Consider the following 26729-nt stretch of genomic DNA (forward strand, 5'->3'; position numbering starts at 1 on the left):
ACTAATCTCTCATCTCTTCACCATATTCCTCTTTCTACTGCATCACTGATGCACTTAATAGTAAGAAGAATAGTAATTATGGTATTTGCTAAGTGCTTACTATGTGCCAGGCACTGTACTAATTGCTGAGGTGGTTACAAGCAAATTGAGTTGGACATAGTCCCTGTCCCACATGGGGCTCACAGTCTTTAATCCCCATTTTACAGATGAGGGAACTGAGGCACAGAGAAGTGAAGTGACTTGCCCAAGACCACAATGCAGACAAGTGGCAGAGTCGGGATTAGAACCCATGACCTTCTGACTCACAGGCCCGTGCTCTATCCACTAGACCATGTTGCTTCTCTACAGACATGGAACTCGTGGGCAGGAAATGTGTCTACCAACTCTGTTGTATTGTACTCTCCCAAAGCTTAGTACAGTGCTCTGCCCATAGTAAGTGCTCAATAAACACATGATTTATTGATTATTATTATGATTATGATTTATTAATAAATAAATATTTATTTATTATACATGATGATGATGAGTTATGATGCTCACCCCAACCTCTGCCCCCTACAGCAATATCCTTATACTTGGTTGCTTCCCCTACCTGTAATTCATTTTAGCATATACTAGACTATAAGCTTCTTGAGGGCAGGGATTGTGTCTTCTTACTCTACAGTACCCTTCCAAGGTCATAGTACAGTGCTCTAAACAGACTAAGCTCTCAATAAAAGCCAGTGACTGACGATTTTTATCTATTGGCTCCAAAGCAGACTTTCATGGGATATCACCCAACTCTGTACCAGAAAAGAACATATTCTCCACTGAACCCCCAGTGGAACCCAAGGTTTTGGAAACTTTGTCCTTAAGTGACTTCCTTCCCTTAAAGACAGCAAACATTTCTAGCAACATCTCATGCAACAGGTTTGTGATTCAATGTTTTTGACTCCTTTATTAATCACTTCACTCCTCTAATGCCAACCCTCTTGCCAACCCACTGTCCCTCAATCTCATCTAATTCACCATCGACCTCTTGCTCATGTGCTGCCTCTGACCTGGAACGTTCTCCCTCTTCACAGCCAAAAGACAATTACTCTCTCCGCTTACAAAGCCTCGTTGAAGGCCTTCCCTGACTAAGCCTTCAATTCCTCTTCTCCCACTCCCTTCTGTGTCACCCTGATTTGCCCTCCCTGAGCCCCACAGCACTTCTGTACATATCCATTTTTTCGTTTATATTAATGTCTGTCTCCTCTTCTAGACTGTTAGCTTGTCATGGTCAGGGAATGAGTTTACCAACTCCTTTATATTGTTAGAATTACTCTCCCAAGAGCTTAGTACATCTATCCATTGACCCCAGAGAAGAATCCGGGCCAGGAATCGATCCACCTACCTGAGTTTTTGTCGGGAAGCCGGCTGATTCTCCACACGATAGAGTTGAAGGCATGCTCGTACTTGGCAGTGCCTAGGGTGACTCTCATGACGGGCTCGGACCCAGACACTCCGACCGACCCAAAGCTTGCACCCCGGTTGACCTTGGCCTTCAGAGACTTCTCCCCCAGAACACTTTCCCTGCGGAAGTTCTTCACCCACTCGTTGGGCACGGGGTAGCGGACCATCACGTTCTCACAGGGGACCTGGGTCAGGGGGTCGCGATTGGATGAGAAGCCAGTCGACATTCTCAACCAACTCTGCACCTCCACCTCCGCCCCGTTGATGGTGGCTGCGGTCCTGAGTGTGAAGGGCAGGCTCTTCTCAGCGAACACCGTCCTGAAGCGCATCAGTTCAAAGCGACAGGCATCCAAGGGGTTGAACAGGATCGCCCTGGAGCTGCTGAAGGCGTCCTCGTCCACACACCCATGGAACCGGCAGTCATGCAGCTTGATCCACTTGGTGGTGGTGGTGGGCACGATGTCATGCCGGGAGACAATCTCGTTCCCTTTGACAAGGACGTCGTTGAGGCCCAGGCGGCATTCGGCCAGGCCAGACAGGAAGCTCAGGACGTGGACATGGGTGAGCACGCGGTGCTGCAGAATCCTGTTGTCCCCCTGGCTCAAGACCCCAGTGAACTCGTCCTTCACATCCACCGTGATCTCCTCCTCCAGATAGTTCAGGCCCACGGTGCAGAGGTCGAGGGATGACACGGGCAGCTCCATCAGCCGGTCCCGCACAGCCCCGATGAAGCTGCGGAAGTCATCGTAGTTGGTGGTGCCCAGCTTGATCACCTGCTCCCTCTCAGCCGCGTGGGCCACCGAGGGCTTGGGCTGGTACTTCCGCTTCTCTTTGTATGTGATGCGGTCGATCCGCATGCTGTGGATCCTCCCATTCTCATCGTAGCTCTGCAGTTTGGGTTCCGAGATCTCATGGCTTATCTCCAGCTTGAACTCGCGGAAGGGCTTCTCTAGGCCCTCCTCGTAGTAGAGCTGCAGGCGGCCGCCGTCAGCAAGCTTCACGTAGATGGGCCCCCAGTGTCGGGACGACATGATGTTCTTCTTCTCCGGGATCCGCAGCATCATTGGCCAGCCGAGCCTGGGCTCCGGGCCGGCGGGGCTCCGGGGCCCGTCGTCTGGCTCACCCGGGACAGCCGGATCGTCGTCGGGCAGCGCGAGCCCACCCAGCCCATCTGGATCCCCAATCCGGAGCTGTTTGAGCTTCTCGACGGCATCCCGGTGGGTCTGGCCTCTGCTGGGGCCGTCGAAGCTGATCGCGTCCGACTCCGGGCGGATGACGAGGAGGGAGTCCCTCTGGCGCGGGGCCGGGGGACTCGAGGTCGAGTCACAGAGGGCACGCCTCTCCCGTTCCTCGAAGAACGCGCTGAAAGGGTTGATGGGAGAAGGCTGCACGTCCTTCAGCGACTCGTTCAGGAAGGGGTTGGTCGCCCTCCAGGGCGGCGGGGTCTCACTGCCGGACGGCGGCCGGGTTAAGGAGGAGATGTCCAACTTCTTCACTTTGGGAAGCTCCACCAGGGTGCTCTTGGGCCGCTCCCTCTTCTTAAAGGACCCAGTGAAGTTAGGAAGCACATCTGGAACTGGAGGTCTTGATGGGCTGTCGGACTTTGAAGGGGAGGTGCTGGGTGGGGAGGGGCTGCCGGCTACTTCATCATCATCGAAAGTCACCCAGCTGGGAAAGCGGGCAGTGGTCCCAGGAGTAGAGATGTGGCCATTTGCCGGGGAGCCACTGGCCGGCCGGCTGAGGGCCTCCATGTCTACCTCGTCATCTTCTTGGATGGAGGAGGAATTGTCTGCAAGGAAAGAGAGAAAAATCTAAGGCAACCAACATCTGGGTCACTCTGCCAGTACTTTTGGGGTTTAGAAGCTTGAACTCCAGGCATCTGATAGAGAGCTCTCTATCACTGAATCATTTTGCAAGGTGTGCCCTTGAGAAGCCATCCCCTTAGTGCTAGGAAGGGTGGACATTCCCATCACGCTGTGACATTTTACATGTACACATAATAATAATTAATAATAATAATGATTTTTTATGTGCTTACTATGTGCCAAGCACTGTTCTAGGCATTGGGGTAGATACAAGGTATAATCAGGTTGCACACAATCCCTGTCCCACATAGGGCTCACAGTCTTAATCCCCATTTTACAGATGAGGTAACTGAGGCACAGAGAAGTTAAGTGACTTACCCAAGGTCACACAGCAGACAAGTAGCAGAGCCGAGATTAGAACCCACATCCTCTGACTCCCAAGTCCATGCTTTTGACACTAGGCCATGCTGCTTCTCACATGCTAGCAGGCCTGTGAGGTTTGAGGATGGCAAACTCCCACATTATCCATTTCTATACTTCACTTTTTTTAATGGTATTTGTTTAAGGGCTGACTAGGTGGCAAACACTGTTCTAAGCACTGGGGAAGATACAAGTGAATTAGGTTGCTTGTGGTCCCTATTCCACAAGGGCTCATAGTCTAAGTAAAAGAAGCAGCGTGGCTCAGTGGAAAGAGCACGGGCTTTGGAGTCAGAGGTCATGAGTTCGAATCCCAGCTCTGCCACTTGTCTGCTGTGTGACCTTGGGCAAGTCACTTCACTTCTCTGTGCCTCAGTTACCTCATCTGTAAAATGGGGATGAAGACTGTGAGCCCTACGTGGGACAACCTGCTTCCCCTGTATCTACCCCAGCGCTTAGAACAGTGATCTGCACATAGTAAGCGCTTAACAAAAATACCAACATTATTATTAAGTAGGAAGGAGAATAGAACTGAGGCATAGAGAAGTGAAGTGACTTGCCCAAGGTCACATAGCAAGCAACTGGCTGTGCCAGCATTAAAACCCAGTTCCTCACTCTTGCCACTAGGCCACCAATTTGAAACTTCAAAGCCCTAAATGTCCCCATTCATTTGCCACAGTAATCATTGCCTTTCTGATTAGAGGCTGAAAGCCCAATCAATTTTTTTCTTGATTCCCCCTTTAGATTTCTCCCTCCCACTTCAGCCTGCCTCTTTTCCCCCTTTTCCTTCATTTCTACCTGTCTCTCCTCAGAACTCTCCTCGAGGGGAGGGACTGTGAATTGTATTCCCCCAATTGCTTAGTGCAGTGCTCTGCACCCAGTAGGTGCTCAATAAATAGCATTGATTGATGGACTGGAAAGGACAGTGATCTCTCTGCTGCAGTTTTGGGTCGTGGGATAGCTACCGCTTAACAAATGCCAACATTATTAATCCCCATTTTACTGGTGAGGTAACTGAAGCACAGAAAAGTGAAGTGATTTGCCCAAGATCACACAGCACACAAGTGCTTAGTACAATACCTGGCACCACTGAGTGCTTAAATACTATTAAGAAAAAGTGTTAACTTGTCTGTGTTGGTGGCAAAAAGGTTGCAGGGGGAGGGGGCTGCCCCACTTTCTTGCCTCCAGGGTGGACCAAATGACCATGTGCTTAATACAGTGCTCTGCAAATAGTAAGCGCTCAATAAATACTATTGAATGAATGACCACCGACTTAATGTTTATTGAGTAACTACCTACTTCTCCTATTCTTTTACATGGTGAGCCCTGGGTCTGTCGGAGACTATGTCTGATCTGCTAGTGCACCTAGCTCATACTCAGCACGGTGCTTGGGCATATAATATTGTGATTAATTATTACCTCCTGAATACCGAGCACCTGTCCTATGTGCTTGGGAGAGTACACCAGAAGCAAAACACATGGACACTGCCCTCAAAGTGCCCCCAGTTGAATGGAGGAGCTTTCTCATTTCACCAGGAATTCTCATTTGTCATCTGTCTTTGCATTCAATCTATTAATCAATCAAATCTCATTATGGGCAGGGAATGTGTCTGATTATTCTGTTGGACTGCACTCTCCCAAGCGCTTAGCACATGGTCTGCATATAATAAGTACTCATTAAAAAGAAATGATTGATTGAGCACTTACTATGTGCAGAGCATTGTGCTACGTGCTTGGGAGAGTACAACAGAGTTAGCAGACACGTTGCCTGCTTAACACAAGCTTACAGTCCCATATCCAACACTATCTTTGGAGACATCGCTGAATATAAGCATACCTCTAGACTGTAAACTCACTGTAGGCAAGGATTGTGTCTACCACCTCTGTTACACTGTACTCTCCCAAGCGCTCAGTTCAATGCTCCACACAAAGTAAGCACTCAATAAATACCACTGATGATAATGACAGTAATACATACACTCCCTAGATAGAATGATGAAAACAACTTTCTACCATAAACAAGTACTTTACTATTAAAATACCAAATCTGTCTCGTTTAGAGGTTTAAAAGTCTTTCCCCTTAGAACATTAACAGCAGGATTTAATTCTGTGGGATGAAGGCCCACTACACTCTTTGTGATACTTCAACAGCATGGACACCGTTCGACAGTTTGCCCTCTACTTCCCAAGCAAAGAAGTGGCTTCTCCACTTGTCTAAGAGGTCTAATTTTCAAATCCCTAATAATGATTATAATGGTGGTATTTGTTATGTCCTTACAGCATGCCCTGTAGCCCTGTAGTAGATACAGGATAACCAGGTCCCACCTGGGGCTCACAGTCTAAATAGGGAGAAGGGAGAAGAGGTGTTGAATCCCAATTTTGCAATTGAGGGAACTGGAGACACAGAGAAGTTCAGTAACTTACCCATAGTCACATAGCAGGTATGTGGCAGAGCTAGGATTAGAACTCAGGCTCATGCTCTTTCCATGAGGCCACACTACTTCTAATTTATTTGTAATACTAAAGCTTCTACCTCTCTTCAAGAATATAGCATCACGCTAAAGTTTTCTGAATACCATAACTTACAGACATTTTTGACTGAAGAAGCTCAATTTAAGGGACTGATGTTTCTTGACTTTTCCACTTAATGGCGACATCGGTCGCATCACCTAAATCCTTCAGTTCATCTTCTTTGGCAGTCTTTCCTCTTCCCAAGCCCACCTATCATTCCACTCCCTTCTCAGTGATGCCATAAGCCACACTTTATCTCACCTTGGCTTCATGGATTCTGTCCTCTCCTGATTCTCTTCTTATCTTTCTGGCCGTTCATTCTCGGTCTCCTTCGCGGGCTCCTCCTCCCCCTCCCATCCACTAACAGTAGGGGTTCCTCAAGTGTCACTTCTTGCTTCTCTTCTGCTCTCCATCTATACTCACTCCCTTGGTGAACTCATTCGCTCCCACGGCTTCAACTATTATCTCCATGCAGATGATACCCAAATCTACATCTCCTCCCCGTTCTCTCCTTCTCCCTCCATGGTCGTATCTCCTCCTGCCTCCAGGACGTCTCCACCTGGATGTCTGCCCGCCACTTAAAACTCAACATGTCTAAGACTGAGCTCCTTATTTTCCCTCCCAAACCCTGTCCTCTCCCTGACTTCCCTGTCACTGTGGACGGCACGACCCTCCTTCCTGTCTCACAGGCCCGCAACCTTGGTGTTATCCTTGACTCAGCTCTCTCATTCACTCCACACATCCAATTCATCACCAAAACCTGCCGGTCTCACTTTCACAACATCTCCAACATCTTCCCTTTCCTCTCCATCCAAACAGCTATCGTGCTGGTACAAGCTCTCATAATATCCTGACTGGATTATTGTGTCAGCCTCCTCCCTGATCTCCCTTCCTCCTGTCTCTCCCCATTCCAGTCTATTCTTCATTCCATTGCCTGGATCATCTTCCTACAGAAACACTCTGGGCATGTCACTCCCCTCCTCAAAAACTCCAGTGGCTGCCTATCAACCTTCGCACGAAACAAAAACTCCTCACTCTTGGCTTCAAAGCTCTCCATCCCCTTGCCCCCTCCTACCTCACCTCCCTTCTCTCTTTCTACTGCCCACCCCGTACACTCTGCTCCTCTGCCACTCACCTCCTCACTGTCCCCCATTTACACCTATCCCACAGTCGACCCCTGGCCCTCGTCCTACCACTGTCCAGGAATGCCCTCCCTCCTCAAGTCCGCCAAACTAACTCTCTTCCCCTCTTCAAAGCCCTACTGAGAGCTCATCTCTGCCAAGAGGTCTTCCCAGACTGAGCCCCCCTCTTTCTCTCTGCTCCCTCTCCTCTTCCCTCCCCGCCACCCTCTGCTCTTCCCCCTTCCCCTCCCCTCAGCACTGTGCTCACTTTGCATATATTATTTATTTCCCTATTTATTATGTTAATGAGGTGTACATCTCCTTGATTCTATTTATCTTGATGATGGTGTCTTGTTTTTGTTTTGTTCTGTTTTGCTTTGCTGTATCCCCAGTTTAGACTGTGAGCCCGTCATTGGGCAGGGATTGTCTCTATCTGTTGCCAAATTGTACATTCCAAGCACTTAGTACAGTACTCTGCACATAGTAAGCGCTCAATAAATACTATTGGATGAACAAGCATCTGGGGCAGGTGAAAAGACCGTCTTCAAACAAATGAATCTCGGAATACATTTTCACAAGAGAAAGAGTTTGGAATTCTCCTCAGAAGACAAGCATTGTTTGGTATCCGAAGCTGCTTTTAACAAAACACTGTAACACTAATCATCTTCTGAGGTAAGCAGGAGGCTCAGGAATTCTACTTTCCTATTAATTTCCCCCAGGGAAAGGAAAAATGAAACCATCCCAGACAGAGTGCACATTAAGTAACTACTATATTTAGTAAAATTGTGAGATACTCATTAGTTGCTTTGGCAGTACCAAGTCAGGCAGGCAGATTTTACAAGGCTTTCCATGGAAAACCAATCTAAATTGACTGAATTAAGTAAAGACAAGGGCGTCCCTTTTTAACTGATCTGTTCAGTTTCTGCAAAGCAAAAGTCTTTGACACAATATTTTGTTCTATTCCTTGGAAGACCCAGCCTCTTTGCCCTGCTTGAATGCTGGCAAATGTTCAGAGGCCTAAAGTTAGAGTGCAAGTGCTCTGTCAATAAGGATTCCTCAGGTCTTATTATTACCATCATTACAAATACCATCATTATTTTATTATTATTTTATTGTGATTGTTACTGTATTTGTTAAGCATTCACTGTGGCAAGCACTATTCTAATAATAATAATAATTAATAATTATTAATTTAAAGGAGGTGATGGGCAGAAATGTAAATCTTAATATTAATAAGTCATTGTTTCTTTTCCAAAGAGCCCTTTGTGATTTGTGAAAATAGTCATGGTTTCAGGACTAATACTGTCAATATTTTGTTCCCATTGTTTGTCTCTTAAGTTGCTAGTTGCATTACTTTGTGTCTACCTTAAAACAGTGGCAAGTAGAAGAAACTACCCATGTCAACTGTTTAATGGGATATTCTGGGGCTAAGAGCAACGAGCAAGTGGATGGGCCAGAGAATCAGAGGACCTGGGCTCTAATTCTGGCTCTGCCAATTGCCTGCTGGGTGACTTTGAGCAAGTCACTTAACTTCTCTGTGCTTCAGTTTCTTCATATGTAAAATGGGATGAAATACCAGTTCTCCCCCCCTTAGACTGTGAGACCCATGAAGGCCAATCAATCGATCAATCATATTTACTGAGTGCAGAGCACAGTACTAAGCACTTGGGGGAGTAACTAACTAATTACAGTACTTGTTAAGTGCTTACTATGTGCCAAGCATTGTTCTAGGCCCTGGGGTAGATACAAGTTAATCAGGTTGAACACAGTCCCTGTCCTACATAATAATGTTGGTATTTGTTAAGCACTTACTATGTGCAAAGCACTGTTCTAAGCGCTGGAGAGGATACAAGGTCATCAGGTTGTCCCACATGGGGCTCACAGTCTTCATCCCCATTTTACATTTTACAGATGAGGTAACTGAGGCCCAAAAAAGTGAAGTGACTTGCCCAAAGTCACACAGCTGACAAGCGGCTGAGGTAGGATTTGAACCCATGACCTCTGATTCCCAAGCCCAGGCTCTTTCCACTGAGCCACGCTGCTTCTCATGGGGCTACAGTCACAGTACACTATATATAACAATATAATATGTAGTCAGGGACTGTAGTGAAGCAGCATGGTGTAGTGGGTAGAGCATGGGCCTGGGAGTCAGCAAGTCATGGGTTCTAATTCTGACTCTGCTACTTCTCCGCTGTGTGACCTTGGGCAAGTCACTTTACTTCTCTGGGCCTCAGTTATCTAATCTGTAAAATGGGGATTAAGACTGTGAGCCCCACAGGGGACAACCTGAATACCTTTTATCTACCTCAGCAATTACAGCAGTGCTTGGTACATAGTATGCACTTAATAAATACCATAATTATTCCCCTTCTAGACTGTGAGCCTGTTGTGGGCAGGGATTGTCTCTAATTGTTGCTGAACTGTACTTCCCAAGTGCCTAGTACAGTGCTTTGCACATAGTAAGTGCTCAATAAATACAATTGAATGAATGTATGTATCTGAGCACATTATCTTCATTCATTCAATAGTATTTATTGAGCACTTACTATGTGCACAGCACTGCATTAAGCGCTTGGAATGTACAATTTGAGAACAGATAGAGATAATCCCTGCCCAACAACAGGCTCACAGTCTAAACAGGGGAGACAGACAGCAAAGCGAAACAGAACAAAACAAAACAATATCATCAAGATTAATAGAATCATAGATATATACACATCATTAACAAAATAAATGGAGTAATAAATAATATATACAAATATGCACAGTGCTGAGGGGTGGGGAAGAGGGGAGAGGGCAGGAGAAGGGGGAATGGGGGGGGGAGGAGGAGAGAAAGGGGGGCTCAGTCTGGGAAAGCCTCCTGGCGGAGGTGAGCTCTCAGTAGGGCTTTGAAGAGGGGAAGAAATTTAGTTTGCATCTAATACTTAGTATAATAATGACAGTATTTGTTAAGTGCTTACTATGTGCCAAGCACTGTTCTAAGCACTAATGCTTAGCAAATGATAACCCCTTAACAGATGCCACGAGTATTATTATTATTTTCCTATAAGTAGAATGACCTAATGTAAAGCACTCAGGACTGTTAGGAGAACTGGGTTCTAATCTCAGTTTCCCCACTTACTTATTTTGAGACCTTATGCAAATCACTTGGGCCTCAGTTTCCTCAAATATAAAGTGGTGATTAAGTACCTACTTTCCCTTCTCTCTATCACAATTATTATTTTTGGTCACTGAAATTCCTTTAGTGTGTTAAAAAAATAAAACAAAACAAACAAAAACTCTATGCTAAATGGGATTGCTGTTCTTCAGATCCTGAAAGAATTTAGGATTGCTAGTAGATCTGCTAAGTGGGTTACTATCAATTTCACTACCCTTTTCGGTTCTTTCTCATGTGTGAATATACATCAACATCTTTGGACAAAAATGAATATAATAATAATTGTAGTATTTGTTAAGCGCTTATTATGTGCCAAATACTGCACTACAGGCTGGTGTAGACACAAAATAATCAGGTCCTACATGGGTCTAAGAGCACAGGAATTGAATCCCCATTTTGTAGATGAGGGAACTGAGGTCCAGAGAAGTGAAGTGACCTGCCCAAGGTCACACAGTAGGTGAGTGCCAGAGCCAGGATTAGAAGCCAGGTCCTCTCATTCCCAGGCCCGTGCTCTTTCCATTAGGCCATGCTGTTTCTCTAAGGATGACACATTCTACAAAAGAAATGCACTGTTAAACATAGACGGTCCTCTCTGCTTGTAGCACTATATATTGAGAAGACCACTTTTCCAATAATTTTGCAGGCAGACAACTTCACCTCCTCATTTACTGTTCTGACCTATGGAGCGACAGATAATGAGTTGTATGTGAGTCCAACGGCTGAAAACCTCCCTGAGGGCAGGGATCGTGATTACCTTTTAAACTGTGAGCCTGTTGTTGGGCAGGGATTATCTCTATCTGTAACTGAACTGTACATTCCAAGCACTTAGTATAGTGTTCTGCACATAGTAAGCACTCAATAAATACGATTGAATGAATGATGGATTGAATAACTGCCCCACAACCAAATAGGAAAGCTGCTTTGGAAACTGCAAAGCCAACCATCTTTCAGTTTATTGCCAGAGGTTAGATACCCATGCTGATACTCTGAATGATCCCATCTGTAAATCATAGAAGAACACGCAGGGTAAAAATTATTTCCGATGATAAAGATAAAGTTCAGTGGGCTGTCTGTTTTCTAGGAACAAACTAGAACTCTGAAACTTCTGTTAGTGGGGAAAGAGATACGAAGACGGTGGAGTCGGTAACAGCAGTCACTCTTCCTCTTTGAACATGGGCCCCAAATGAGACACGGACTGTGTCTAATCTGACTATATTGTATCCATGCCAGCTCTTGACATAGAGTAAGTGCCTAACAAATACCACAATTATTATCATAATGAGCAGGAGAGCAAACACCTCAGCAAGGAAAAGATAATAACAACAATAGTAATAATTGTGATGTTTGTGAAATGCTTATTATGTGCCAAGCACTGTACTGAGAGCTGGAGTGGATATGAGCTAATTGGGATGGACACAGTTCCTGCCCCACACGGGGCTCATACTCTTCATCGCCATTTTGCAGGTGAGGTTTACTGAGGTACAGAGAAGTGAAGTGACTTGCCCAACCTCACACATCAGAAAAGTGGCAGAGCCAGGATTAGAACACAAGTCCTTCTGACTCCCAGGCCTGCGCTCTAACCACTAAGCTGCTGCTTGGAGCCTTGGCTCTGGTGTCTGGGTCCACCATGTTGAGGAATTTGTCCACCCTTCTCTCTTCCCCCAGCTCTTTGTGCAACCATCACTCCACTCACTGTCCTCCAGTTCTCCCAGTCAGGTGCACACTGGGAAATCACCTATATGGAGATCATTTTAGGAAGAAAAGAAGGGCTGATCGTGAGCAATTGCAAGTACACTCTATTCATCAATAGAGAAGTGTCTTTTGGCCTCTGGCCTGGAATCCCATCCCTCCTCCCATCTGGCAGATGATTACTCTCCCCTGTTCCAAAGCCTTACTGAAGGCACATCTTCTCCAAGAGGCCCTCCCTGACTAGGCCCTCTTTTCCTCTTCTCCCATTCCCTTCTGTACCGCCCTGACTTGCTCTCTTTATTCATTCTCCGTCTCAGCCCCATAGCACTTATATATACATATATATATATATATCTGTAATTTATTTATATTAATGTCTGTCTCCCCTTCTAGACTGTAAGCTCGTTGTGAGAAGTGAATGTGTCTGCATATTGTTATATGGTACTTTCCCAAGTACTTAGGACAGTGCTCTGCACAGAGTTAGTACTCAATAAATACAACTGAATGAATGAACAAACTACACAAAGCAGTTAGATTACCATGAGGGAATCAGGGAACATCCTTCCAATATGTCACGTGGTTTTGGAAGAAAAAGTAGTAAGCTTGCACACACGTGCAAGGCGTAGTGGATAGAGCATGGGCCTGGGAATCTGAAGGTTGTGGGTTCTAATCCTAGCTCTGCTATCTGTCTGCTGTGTGGCTTTGGGGAAATCATTTCACTTCTCTGTGCCTCGGTTTCCTCATCTGTAAAATGGGAATTGAGACTGTCAGCCTCACGTGGGACAGGGACTGTGTCCAATCCAATTTTCTTGCATCCACCCCAGCGCTTGGTATAGTGCCTGGTACAAAGTAAGTGCTTAACAAATACCATAATTATTATTATTATTACTATTATCCTTGTGGTATCAGATACCTCGAGAACTCCAACGGCAGTTTTCTTGAACCCAGGGTCTTGCAAGAACACAACCCTCACATTACAGGACAGCTGGGCAGATCCACTGCTTGGAAACACAATAAAGCTTTCTTTAAAGGCAGATTACCTTCAAGGCCAGCTCTGATTCACTAGCCTTATCCCGCAAACATCAGCACCTGCCCGTCTCATGGTACCTGTCATCTCTCCCAGTAGAAGCAAAGGAGGAGTAGAAAGAGAGGAGAGACCCTGAAACGAGCCACCTTTGAAGTTGTAGCATCTCCTATCTGCTTCATTAGGACCAGATCTTGTTAAACTTGGATTTGCACATTTTATTCCGCCCTCACTCATCCCCACAGCACTTATAACCATATCCATAATTAATTAATTTATATTAATGTCTGTCCTGCCCCTCTAGACTGTAAGGTCCTTGTGGGCAGGGAACGTGTCTATCAACTTGGTTGTATTATACTCTCCCAAGCGCTTAGTATAGTGTTCTGCACACAGTAAGTGCTCAATAAAAACAACTGATTGACTGATTTAGCACTGCTAAAGGCTTTCATCACTATAGAATCCATCTGAATGAACAAAAACACAGACAATCAGCCCTGAGTACAGTGCCTGGCACTTAGTAAGCGCTTAACAAATGCCATAATTATTATACCCAAGTTTTCATAACGCATTCCAAGGGCAAAAATGAACAAAACAGCAGTTTCAACTATTCAGATTGGAATAGATGGAGAGTAAATAGGAATAAAAATAATTGTCTCATTTATTAAGCACTTACTATTGTTATAACTACAAGAGTATATACAATATAATCAGATCGATCACATTCCCCTTTGCCACATGGATTATTAGTAACATGGTTAAGTCAAGGAACATTTTAGCAGAATCTTATCTTATCTTGCATCTTCCCTAGGATTTAGAACAGTGTGTGACACATAGTAAGTGCTTAACAAATTCCACTATTATTAATTATTAGTACAGCTCTTCTCCAGTCAGTGCTCTTATCAGTTCTGGGGAAATAAAGTCTTTATGCAAAAGAGCACTAAATGAAGCACACCCAGTTCTCTCCTAACATGAGGGCTGCATTCTTGTAAAGTCTCGCAGTAAGGAAAACTCTCGCTGCAGAATTCACCCATTCCTATGCTGCTCACAAGCAATTTCTTCCACGCAGCAATGCAAGCCCAGACAGACTCACGTTGTTGGAAGAACTTTCTGTAAATCCCGAACAGTGTTCTAGCCAAAACATGTAGTGAAAACACTTGTTATGGCGGAATGGGTTACATTCTTTCCTATCGGAAACTATTTCGAGGACATTCATGTGATTCCCAAGAAACAAAAAGCTGACCAAAACAATACGACTGTATTTTTAGAACAGTGGTAAAAACAAGGCAAAAAGCAATATGCACCAATAATAAAAGATTTTGAGTTTTTTTAAAAAAAGCCTATGTACAAAAATCATTTTCAGGCTGTTTTTTCACATCCTATTCAGCAAAAAGACTCCTTATACTACCATAATAAAAATGTTGTCATTGAGCTAAATACATCCACCATTAACTGATGATGATGATGATGATGATGATGATGATGATGATGATGATGATGAAGTCTCTCGTGGGGAAGGACAGATGAACCTAAGTCCTAACACTTGGGAATTAAGAACCTGCTCAGAAGAATTGGTTACAGTGCTGCTGCAGCAAAGCAGTTCTCCCTCCCTTCCTGCTACTAACAGCTGGGATATAATGGTCTAATCCTAAATTGAAATAGGTTTTATACACTCCCGGCATGTCAGTCAAAGTACATCAAAGGTTGACAGAGAAGAGGCACTTGAGACTAGTTAGGCTCTGCAATGGGAGGGGCCCTGTAAGACACGCCAGCATTAAAATTCGGCAACACTCTCACAAAGGAGCAAAAAGGAGAAGATTTTGGGACTCTTTGTTATGTGTACACGAGAACGACCCACTAAATGCTCACTGATAATCATGTCATTCTTGCCTCTTGAATAACTGTTGGGACATCGCTTAAACAGTCAGGCCCCCTAGCTCCATACCCTACCCATTTTACAAAAAAGAGACTTTTGGGGATCAATAGTGTTGCCACTTCAAGCTCGAGTTTCCCAAGATGTAGACAGAGGACAAGTGCCTCTGTTTCTTATAGAGAAGCAGCATGGCCTAGTGGATAGAGCACAGGCTTGGGAGTCAGCAGGTCATGGGTTCTAATTTCAGCTCTGCCACCTGTCTTCTGTGTGACCTTGGACAAGTCACTTAACTTCTCTCTGGGTCTGTTACCTCATCAGAAAAATGGGGATTAAGATTGAGCCCTATGTGGGACAGTGTTCAACCCGATCCTCTTGCATCCACTCCAGTACTTAAAACAGTGTCCGGCATATAGCAAGCGCTTAACAAATACTATTACTATTATTATCATCACTATTACAGTTTCAAGAACATTTTTTGAAGCACCCAGCTGTGTATCTGATGATCTGACTAGATATAGTGGGGCAACGGTGATCTGGGGGGTCTCCTACCAAATTCATGGAAAGACGAGCCTAAGAATTGCCAACAACAACCTGTTGCCCATGCATTTTCCTGGCCTGAAATTCCTACCTCCTTCACATCTGACAGACCACCACTCTATCTTCAAAGCCACATCTCCTCCAGGAGGTCTTTCTCAATTTACCATTCACCTTTACATCCCCAAACTGCCATTTCAGCCTTTTCTCAATATCTAAACATTAGGTACACAACACCCAGAGCGCTTATGTATTTATCTTTACACTTTACCTATAATTTATTTCAGGGTTGGTCTCCCCTGCTTTAGTGCAAACTCCTCAAGGGCAGGAATCACATATACAAATTCTATGAATTAGCCTAGGCACTTAGTTCAGCATACTGCACGCAGTAAGCTATGAACAAGTAATGTTATTGACTTTCTGAATGAGAAAACAATATCAAATTATGGATTTCAATCAAGACTAACCCAAATAACAATAATGATTATAATAATAGCTGTGGAACTGTTTAGCGCTTACTCTGTGCCAAGTACTGTGTTAAAGGCTGGGATAAATATACAGGATGCAGGCTTAAAATACAATTCTATGGCCGGTAGTGTGATTTGGATCAATCAAGGTCAGAATCTTTTCAGGAATCTTCCACAGAGACAGTTGAATGTGCAGATGGAAAGCAGTTTTCTGAGGAAGATGAATGGAAATAACTAACCAGAAGGCAGGACAAAGAGAAATGACTCCCTGACAATCTACCCCCATGGAGTGCTGACAGATGCTAATGACTCCCTGCTCTGAGGGACAGATGTTGGGGGCAAGGGTTGGGGATTCTTTGCTCCCTTTAAAAGTCATCAGTTAGGGCTTCATGCAGATGTATGCATAAATTGATAATTAAGAATGAGATCTAATCACCCATAGATTTCTTTCAAACACAATCAGCATGCGTGTGTGTTCCAATTCACTCCTTTTAACTTTTTTCAGTGGATCACAACTCCTTTTCAGTCATTAAGTTTACTAGCTAAAATATACTTTGAAAAGACTGGAAAGTCAGGGTGAGGATAATAATGTTGGTATTTGTTAAGCGCTTACTATGTGCAGAGCACTATTCTAAGTGCTGGGGTAGATACAGGGTAATCAGATTGTCCCACATGAGACTCACAGTCTTCATCCCCATTTTACAGATGGGGTCACTGAGGCACAGAGAAGTGAAGTGACTTGCCCAAAGTCACACAGCTGACAAGGGGCAGATCCGGGATTCGAACCCATGACCTCTGACTCCCAAGCCTGTGCTCTTTCCACTAAGCCACGATGCTTCTCCACAATGAGACAAGGGGTAATGAGGAGGTTTTGTGTTGGATAGATGATGACTGAAATTTCAGATTTTTTTCCATTCAGTCCATTTGACCCCTGTTGATAGTCAAAAACCTAAATAGTTGACAAAATAAGGTGAAGGGACTAAAATTTCTAATTTAAATCTAATGTCTCCAAATCTGGGATAGACCAAGTAACTCTGAAGGGAGGCCGACTGCTCTCTTCAGGAAACAAGTGTTCTTATTCTTCTCAGCAGTCACAAACCCACACCAAATCTGGGCACATGGCTTCCTTTCTCCTTCCTGTTCTCTTTATGGATGTGAAAGCTGGAGTCCTGATGCATTCTGGGAATCCATTTTGATATCTTACACCTCTCTCTCCTCTCTTCATCTTCAAACACAATTCTCAAAAGCCCATCAACCACAGCTAATGGAAAGAAATCAAAGCATTTTTTTTTATTGTAGGAAAACATAAGGTGTTTGGATGACAAGAGCTTCCCATCACTGGGTTACCCACATATCTGCTCCCCGCCCTGTCTTGAAGGAAGGGGTATGTACTCCAAAATGCTGATATGCCCTGATCCCATGAAAACAGTGTGTTAAGTGAAAGAGCATTAAACAAAGTATATTAGCCCCTTAGGAAATACTGTAAAGTGCATTCATGAGCTCCTAATGAACCAAAATCATATAAATATTTAAAAACATGGGTAAAACATGGGTAAAAACACAATATAGTTACACAGTTTAGGTAGTTTACATACCTTAAATTAAATGCTTTTTATAATTAAGTTTGTAAATAATTTATTTTCAAAGTGTTATCTTTCATGTCCTACTTGGCATAAAGGCACCTTGTTATGATAAATAGGAGAGTTCTCATTATGCTAAAATTTAATGGATTTTAATCACTCCAGGTATCTCTAGCATTTATGTACCTATTCACACACCTCAGCACCTATCTATATTAATTTATTTAGCTGAATATTCAATTATTTATTTTGAGAATTCTTTTTGTAAAGGTGGAAGTAGTGCGGCTCAGTGGAAAAAATAGGGGCCTGCGAACCAAAAGACCTGGTTCTAATCCTGGCTCCACCATTTGTCTATGATGTGACCTAGGGTGTCAATACCTGTCATCCTTCCTACGTATTCTGTGAACCCCATGTAGGACCTGATTATTTTGTATCTACCCCAGCACTTAGTACAGTGCTTGCACATAGGAAGTGCTTAACAAATACCATTATTCTTCTTATTATTATAATTATTCTTATTATTATTATATTATTATTATTATAAGAATAATGGTATTTGTTAAGCACTTCCTATGTGCCAAGCACTATTCTAAGTGCTGGGGTAGATACAAGTTAATCAGGTTGTCCCACGTGGGGCTCACTGACTTAATCCCCATTTTACAGATGAGGTAACTGAGGCATGGATTACCCCAAATCACACAATCCTGGCAGAGCCAGGATTAGAACCCACAACCTGTGATTCCCAAGCCCATGCTCCTTCTACTAAGCCACGCTGCTTCTCACTAAGCCATGCTCCTTCTCATGCTTCTCTATTATCATGTGTCACTTATTTGCTTTGTAAATCCTCAGTGGATGCTCAATAAATACTACTACTACTACTACTAACAGTACCATGCCAGCACAGTAAAAATCACTTCTTCTCAAAGATATTAGCACTTGGGGGGGGGGGGGTCCCTCTTTTATGAATTTTCCCGGGAAGAAACCTAAGCCCCTCTCTGCTCCCAATCCCCTTGTCTGAGCCTCTCTGAATTTCCTCCTTTGGATTTCCTGTCCCCTGGTTCTTCACACACTAAAGTCACCTCCATCACCTCTCACTTTCCACAAAAAATCACCTCCATGTCCTCTCACTTCCCTCAAAAAGTCACCTCCATGTCCTCTCACTTCCTTCAAAAAGTCACCTCCATATCCTTTCACTTCCCCCTCTATATCCTTCACACCAATACATTTTATCAGCTTCAACACAGCTGGGTTTACCATTTTGGAAACCTTGCTGTTCCCATTGTCTTGACTATTTCTACAGCTAGGAGCCCCCACCTTCTGGGTGTGCGAAGCCAGGCTGGATCGAGGAGAGGAGGTGACGATGGAGGAGAAAGGGGGAGACGGGGGTGGAGGTCCGATGTGGAGAGGGAGGAGAGGGTAGCCAGAGGACTTTCTCCCTCACAGCTACCGCCTCTCACTCTCATCCCCTTTGATTCTAGCTCCAGCTTCCCTGGGTTTGTGGGCCTGAGAGATGGTGGCCTCCAAAAAAGTGGGGTTCACATACCTCAGAGGGCCAGGGCTGGCTTTATTGACTTCCAGGGCTGGCTTTACTGACTTTGACAGGCGAGAGGTGCAGCAACTTTTTTCTAACTCCAGTGGATCTTATAGGGCCTTAGAAAACTGCATTTCAGGTGTCCCTGGCACAGTATGAGTATCATTCTTTCGAGGGAAGAATTCACTGTAATCACCAATTCAGCCAGTCGGGGAGGGAGGTGGGGTGGGGGGTTGTTCTTGAGATGATCCAGGGTAAAATGCTGATAGAACAAGTACACAAGCTCCTTGGGGCCAGGTTTTTTTTACAAGGAGGTCCTGGAATAGCTCCTCTAGGACTTTAACAAATTTGATTTCATTGTTTCCCAAATGGAGCTAAAGAGAAAGAGGCCATTTCTACCTTCATAGTCTCTTCTTCCTCATCACTGTGAATTACTTTGGGCCTCTTTTAGGACAGTAATCATTTATTCTACCTCTACTGTACTCTCCCAAGATCTGAGCACAGTGCTCTGCACACAGTAAGTGTTCAATAAATACAACTGATTGATTGAAGCTCATTTTCTTTGAGAGCAGCATGGCCTAGTGGAAAGTGCATGGGCTTGGGAGTCAGAGAATCTGAGTTGTAGTCCTGGTAGACCACTGTAGACCACTGGTTGCTGTGACACATTGGGCAAATCTCTTAACTTCTCTGTGCCTCCTCTGTAAAATGGGGATTAAGACTGTGACCCCTAATAATAATAACGTTGGTATTTGTTAAGCGCTTACTATGTGCCGAGCACTGTTCTAAGCGCTGGGGTAGACACAGGGGAATCAGGTTGTCCCAGGTGGGGCTCACAATCTTCATCCCCATTTTACAGATGAGGTAACTGAGGCACTGAGAAGTTAAGTGACTTGCCCAAAGTCACACAGCTGACAAGTGGTCGAGCCAGGATTCGAACCCATGACCTCTGACTCCAAAGCCCGTGCTCTTTCCGCCGAGCCACGCTGCTTCTCTATATATATAGTGACCACTTAACAAATTCCATTAGAAAAAAAAAGAAAACTCTGGTAATTAAACATTATTCTGGTTGATAGGGGTTAAGTTGGGCTTAACCAAAAGCATTCCAGGGGAAATGAACCTTCTTTCAAGGATTTATCAGAAAAAATACTGTCTAAGGATTTTTAAGAACAAATACCAAATACTAAATGGTCACTCCCTGTCTATTAAAGTAAAACATAATGCCCAAAGTCGGCCAGGATTCCCCTTGGAATAATCAAAATATAATTATACTCCCTTTAAAATTAAAGTTCTTGGCCTTCACTTTCCTAATTCCATCTACATCATTCCCAAGGCTGGCTGCCTCAGTAAAGTGATAAACCAATAGTGCTTACTGGGTGCAGAGCACTGTACTAAGCACTTGGAAGAGTACACAAGGACAGTGTTAGCTGATAATAATAAATGATAATAATAATAATGGTACTTGTTAAGCACTTACTATGTGCCAAGCACTGTTCTAAGTGCTGGGGCAGATACAAGGTAATCAGATTGTCCCATGTGGGGTTCACAGTCTCAATCCCCATTTTACAGATGAAGGAACTGAGGCACAGAAAAGTTAAGTGACTTGACCAAGGTCACAAATCAGACAAGTGGTGGAGCCAGATTTAGAACCTATGACCTCTGACTCCCAAGCCCGTGCTCTCCACTAAGCCACGCTGCTTCACTTAGCCACACCTTGCTCACAATGGGTTTATAATCTAGAGAGTTAGACAGACATTAATATAAAGTGAGTTGAAGCCAGTGGTTAAATTGCATGGGGAGAGATCACAGGCACTGTTTTTTCAGTGGTTTTGAAATTTCCCTTCCCACACGGTATGGACTAATGGAGCAGCTTGGCACAGTAGAAAGAGTACGGGCTTGGGAGTCAGAGGTCGTGGGTTCTAATCCTGGCTCCGCCGCTTGTCAGCTGTGTGACTTTGGGCAAGTCATGTCACTTCTCTGTGCCTCAGTGACCTCATCTGTAAAATGGGGATTAAGACTGTGAGCTCCACGTGGGGCAACCCGATCACCTTGTATCCGCCCCAATGCTTAGAACAGTGCTTTGCACATAGTAAGCACTTAACAAATACCAACATTATTATACCTGAGAGACAGAAGGACCTGGGTTCTAATCCTAGCTCCAACACTTGTCTGCTGTGTGACCATGGGCAAGTCACTTAACTTCTCTGTGTCTCAGTTACCTCCTGTATAAAATGGGAGTTAAAACTGTGAGCCCCTATGTGGGACATTGACTGTGTCCAACCTGATCAGTTTGTATCTACCCAGTGCTTAGTACAGTTCCTAACACATAGTAAGTGCTTAACAAATAAGGTTTTTAAAAAAGGAAAAAAAAGGAGGGAAAGGGCCACTGCATGTTGACACAATGGCCTAATCTGGTTTCATTAGATGATAGAAGGAGTGGTTCAAGGCAAGACTGACAGCCAATGTCAGTCTATGACTCCTGACTACTGTAACATAAGAGTTTGGACCAGGTTTATCTACTTTAAGGGGCTGACAATGATCCTTCCCTTGAATCAGAAACAAAACCCTTCCTCCCCTCACCAAGATTTTAGAAGAGAGTGTATATACTAGTTTGTTTCAAAAAAGATGGTCCAGCAAGACATAACCCAATTCAGCTGAAATTTCTTGGTTCACCATATCCTGTTGTCCTGGCTCTACAGCAGAAAAGATTTAAAAAATGATAAATGAAAGATGCCTACCATTCAATTTCGATGGATATGTATCCAGCTGCTGATCAGTGGAATCTACAGGAGTATATATATCAGCCCTAAGCAGTGGTATAGTGCTATTATATTACTACAGTGTTGGCTGGTTTCTTACCATGATCATCATCATCACCAGTGGTATTTATTATATGCTTGCTGTTTGCAGAGCTTGCTGTTTGCAGAGCACTGTACGAAGTGATTGGGAGAATACAATACAACAGAGTTGTTAGACACATTCCCTACTGATGGAAAGAGAAACTGTGAACTATGTTTACCTAATAAGCCAGCCTTGTTTCATTTACAAACCAGAAGCAACTAAAGATAATGATGATTTACTTGAAATTTAAGAGTGCTGGGTTTGGATTTTCCTCCTCTTTATGGTATTTGTTAAGCGCTTACTATGTGTCAAGAACTATTCTAAGCACTGGGGTAAATACAAGTTTATCAGGTTGGACACAGTACCCAGCACACATAAAGCTCACAGCCTAAGTAGGAGGGAGTAGGATTTAATCCCCATTTTACAGTTGAGGAAACTGAAGCACAAATAAGTTAAGTGACTTGCCCAAGGTCACAAAGCAGGCAATTGACAGAACCAGGATTAGAACCTAGGTCCTCTGAGTCCCAGGCCCATGCTCTTTCCAATAGGTCCCATTGCTTCTCTCTTCAGACTTCGAAAGAGAGCAGGGAGAATTGGTTTACTGTGCAAGCAGGTTGGAGGGAATTCCTCTAATAGGTGGGGAGAAGAATCTGCTGAGAAGTCAAGTTTGGGATGCAGTACACCTAGAAAAAGACACTAAAGTTCCACCCAGATTTCCACCCATCAAAAAAATGGAGAGAGGAAATTGATATTGGTGGTGGTGAGTGACAAGTCAAGCCAAAGCCTTCATAAACAGGAATGCCCTTTGCTCCAGCAGGTAGCTGACATCACACCCCTGTGTGATGAAAAGGGGCCAAGAAGAGACATGACTCGAGTTTAGTAGCCTAAAGGAGACAATAAAACCATGACCTCTGATTTTGTTTGTCTCTTTCCTTTGCAATTCCCACCACGTTTTTTTCCTGTGCAATGGAGTGTACAAAGTGCTTTCCTCCAGCTCAAAGGGGAGGGTCTGAAGTATCTTGTGAGCCTACTCACTGCTTGAATGACACCAAAGACTTAGGGCACATGATCTATGTAAAAACAGGTTTTAGCAAAAATCCCTAGTGTAGTCTGAAGGAACAGAACCTGATAGTTTGAAAACAAATCTATTTTCGCATTCTGGAATTCTAAGCACTTTTCAAGTATCATGTTATTAGTCCTCTTAACGATTATGGCTAGAAAGGGACAAGTTACTCAATCTCATTGCACTGCACTAGAGAAATGAAATTATAGAGCTATCAAGTGACTTGCTCACGGTTGCCTGATCCAGGCAGATCTTCTTTCTCCAATTCTGGTCTCTTGGGGATCTCTGTAACACACAGGAACCCATGGGGAGAATTCATTCCTATGCTGTGTGGGGGGGCAGAAGAGTCGCACTGTCCTATTAGGTAAGGAGCTATTTGCTCAAGTGGAGGCATTTGGGGCTTGGAGTTTCTCTGGGGGCTTTTTACTTGGGGGGCCCCCCTCAGATTACAGGCCAATCTATCAGAGTCTTTCTTTCTCCTCCCTTTTCCCCGCCCTATCCCAGTTAGTATATTATCACTCAAATTGAGCAAGAGCAAACTATACTTCCATGGAAGTCATGCCTTATTTTTATCTTTATCTTTATTTATTTAGAAAAGCCACCAACTGCCCCAGATTCCCTTCTGTCTTGACATTTATTGTGCTATGACTCGATGAAGCAAAATGCCATTGGTATTTACTGAGCACTCACTGTATGTATAACACTGTAGTAAGCCCTTAGGAGAAGAAGAGAGTAAGTATCAACCCTGCCTTCAGAGAGTTTACAATCTAGCTGGGTAACTGTGGTATTTGTTCAGTGCTCACTATATGCCTAACTTTGTGCAAAACATGGGGTAAGATAATCAGATCAGACATAGTCTCTGTCCTACTCAGGACTCACAGCATGAAGAGGAGGGAGAACAGACATTTAATCCCCATTTTAAAGATGAGGAAACTGAGGCACAGAGAAGTTAAGTAAATTCCCCAAGGTGGCCTTAGCAGGCAAGCAGTAGAGCCAGGATTAAAACCCAGGTTTACTGACTCCCAGGCTTTTGTTCTAACCAGCAGACAACACTTAGATTACATTGTTTCTAGAGGAAAAATATGCAAAAGAAGCCAAGTTAAAACTATATATGCACTAATAAAGTATGCTATAAAAATGCAATGGGGAACATACCCCTTAACAAGTTACCTAGGAAAGAGAAAGCACAGAAATTATAATTACTGTACTACTTTTTTAGATCGAGGCTATAATACCATAATGGGCATCAATCATTTAAAGAAGCTAGCTTTTTTGGTTAGATTTATCGCTAACTACACTTCAGATTATTAGAATAGGAAAGGCCCTATAGAATAAATGAATGGGTGTGGACATGTGACTAAGTTTATTTCTCTACCTGGCGCAGAAAGCAGATTAACAACCGCCAAACCCAGTACCAACTGGATTTTCATGGGGATGGGGCTAGGGAGGGGAAGGGAGAAAAGAGAAGGAGAAGAGATTAGTTCAGTACATCATTAGGCATTGGACAAGGACTTCATTACACATTGAACAAGGTTGCCACTCATACCTCATTTTGGGTGACACATCTGAAAACAGGGACTGTCCAGGATGGAACCAGCTTTATTAAAAACACTTCTGAGTCCTACTTGGTCAGAACCATGATATGTCTCGCCCCAGTGGGGTATGTAGGGCTGTAATAGCTTGCATTCATGCATCCTCTTAGGAGTTCAGAGTGTTAAACACATGGGAGCTTATTAGAATTTAGCTACTGTATGAGTGAGAGTCAGAGATTACCATTTACATTTTGCAAAGTAGGAAATGACAGATTAATGGTACCCCAAAGCTGTTTCCTAGGCTGTGTCCGCCTTAATATCTAGATGAGCATGTGTATGTTGGGAATTGATGATATTTCTCCTCTGTAGGCTACTTTCTTGAGATAGTGAAAATAACCCAATCTATTTCCAAGGAGATGGCACCTCTTCCCCTTGTTCAAAATCCATCCAGTAAACCCTGGGTGGGAAGCAGTGTGGTCTAGTGGAAAAAGCATGGGTCTGGGAGCCAGAGAACCTGGGTTCTAATCCTTACTGTGCCACTTGCCTGCTGTGTGACCTTGAGCAAATCACTTGAGCTCTCTCTGTCTCAGTTCCCTCATCTGCAAAATGGGGATTCAATACTTATTCTCCCTCCTTCTTAAAATGTGACCCCTTTTGGGACCTGATTAATTTGTATCTACCTCAGCACTTAGTACAGTGCGTGGCACGTACCCCAATTATTATTATTACAACCCTGATCTGTCTATGGAACCACAAAGCAGCAGCTTATAGTACTGTCACCTTTCAGTAGAATTTATGCTTTAATCAATCAGTCAATGGTATTTATAGAGATCTTACTATGTGCAGAGCACTGTTCTACATGCTTGGGAGAGAACAAGATAATAACATGATCCCTGCTCTTAAGGAGTTTACACTCTTAAGTTCTAACTGATGTATATTTCCCCTTTCTCTTCTTCCTCTATCTGTAAATTATTTTATTAATAATAACAATAATAATAATAATGTTGGTATTTGTTAAGTGCTTACTATGTGCTGAGCACTGTTCTAAGCGCTGGGGTATGTAGGGCTGTTAATCAGGGTAACCTGTTAATCAGGGTAACAGGGTAATCAGGTTGCCCCACGTGAGGCTCACAGTTAATCCCCATTTTACAGATGAGGTAACTGAGGCACAGAGAAGTTAAGTGACTTGCCCACAGTCACACAGCTGACAAGTGGCAGAGCCGGGAGTCGAACCCATGATCTCTGACTCCGAAGCCCAGGCTTTTTCCACTGAGCCATGACGCTGCTTCTCCGACTGACATTTTAGTGTCAGTCACACCTACTAGATTGCAAGCGGCTGGAAAATAGGAATCCTGTTTACTAATTCAGTAGTATTTTCGCCCATCATCTTCATCGCTATCATCAATGGTATTTATTGAGTACTTTCTGTGTACAGAACACTGTACTAAATGCTTAGGAGAGTACAACAGAGTTGGTAGACATGCTTCCTGCCAAGTTCTTAATACCGTGCTCTGCCTATAGCAGGTGCTCAATAAATACTACTAATTGATAAATGTCCTGCACCCCCAGAGCCACTCAGAATGCCAAGAAATGATGCTAGGATCCTGTCTTCAATACTAATACTACCATTAATAATAATGATGGTACTTGTCAAATGCTCACTGTGTGCCAGGCACTGTACTAAATTCAGGAGTAGCTACAAGCAAATTAAGTTGGATATAGTCCCTGTCCCACAGTCTCAATCTCCATTTTACAGATGAGGTAACTGAGGCACAGAGAAGTGAAGTGACTTGACTAAGGTCACACAGCATACAAGTGGCAGAGTCAGGATTAGAACCCATGATTTTCTGACTCCCAGACCCATGCTCTACTCACTATGTCCTGATGCTTCTCACTTCTTTGAGTTTTGATCTTACTGGGAGAACAAGTTGGAAGGCAAAAACGTGCAAACGACAAACTCAGAGTTGATTGGGGTCACCCTGCAGAAAGAGAAAAACAGGAATCACCCCTCTGGCCATGGTTTCCTCTCACTTCCCCTTTCATATTGACCATGAGATTCCTCACGCCTCACATGGCTGAAATCTGGTCATAGATGTAACATCCTTTTGGCATCAAAACAGCCAGTGTTGCAGAGAGGATGTCTCTTTCAAGGGATG

At 43.8% G+C, this 26729-nt stretch overlaps 1 protein-coding gene across 4 annotated transcripts in view; it reads right to left on the bottom strand.

Moving 5' to 3' along the window:
* Positions 1 to 26729, bottom strand: part of STON2 (stonin 2) — a 164636-nt gene that overhangs the window by 20205 nt on the left and 117702 nt on the right. For all 4 annotated transcript variants that reach the window (XM_029071754.2, XM_029071751.2, XM_029071736.2 and 1 more), the window contains exon 5: positions 1376 to 3223. In XM_029071754.2, coding sequence (XP_028927587.1) covers positions 1376 to 3223 — 1848 coding nt within the window. The remainder of the gene's footprint in view (positions 1 to 1375; positions 3224 to 26729) is intronic.

Source organism: Ornithorhynchus anatinus, chromosome 1 (genome assembly GCF_004115215.2).
Source record: "Ornithorhynchus anatinus isolate Pmale09 chromosome 1, mOrnAna1.pri.v4, whole genome shotgun sequence".
In the NCBI taxonomy this organism is placed as follows: domain Eukaryota; kingdom Metazoa; phylum Chordata; class Mammalia; order Monotremata; family Ornithorhynchidae; genus Ornithorhynchus; species Ornithorhynchus anatinus.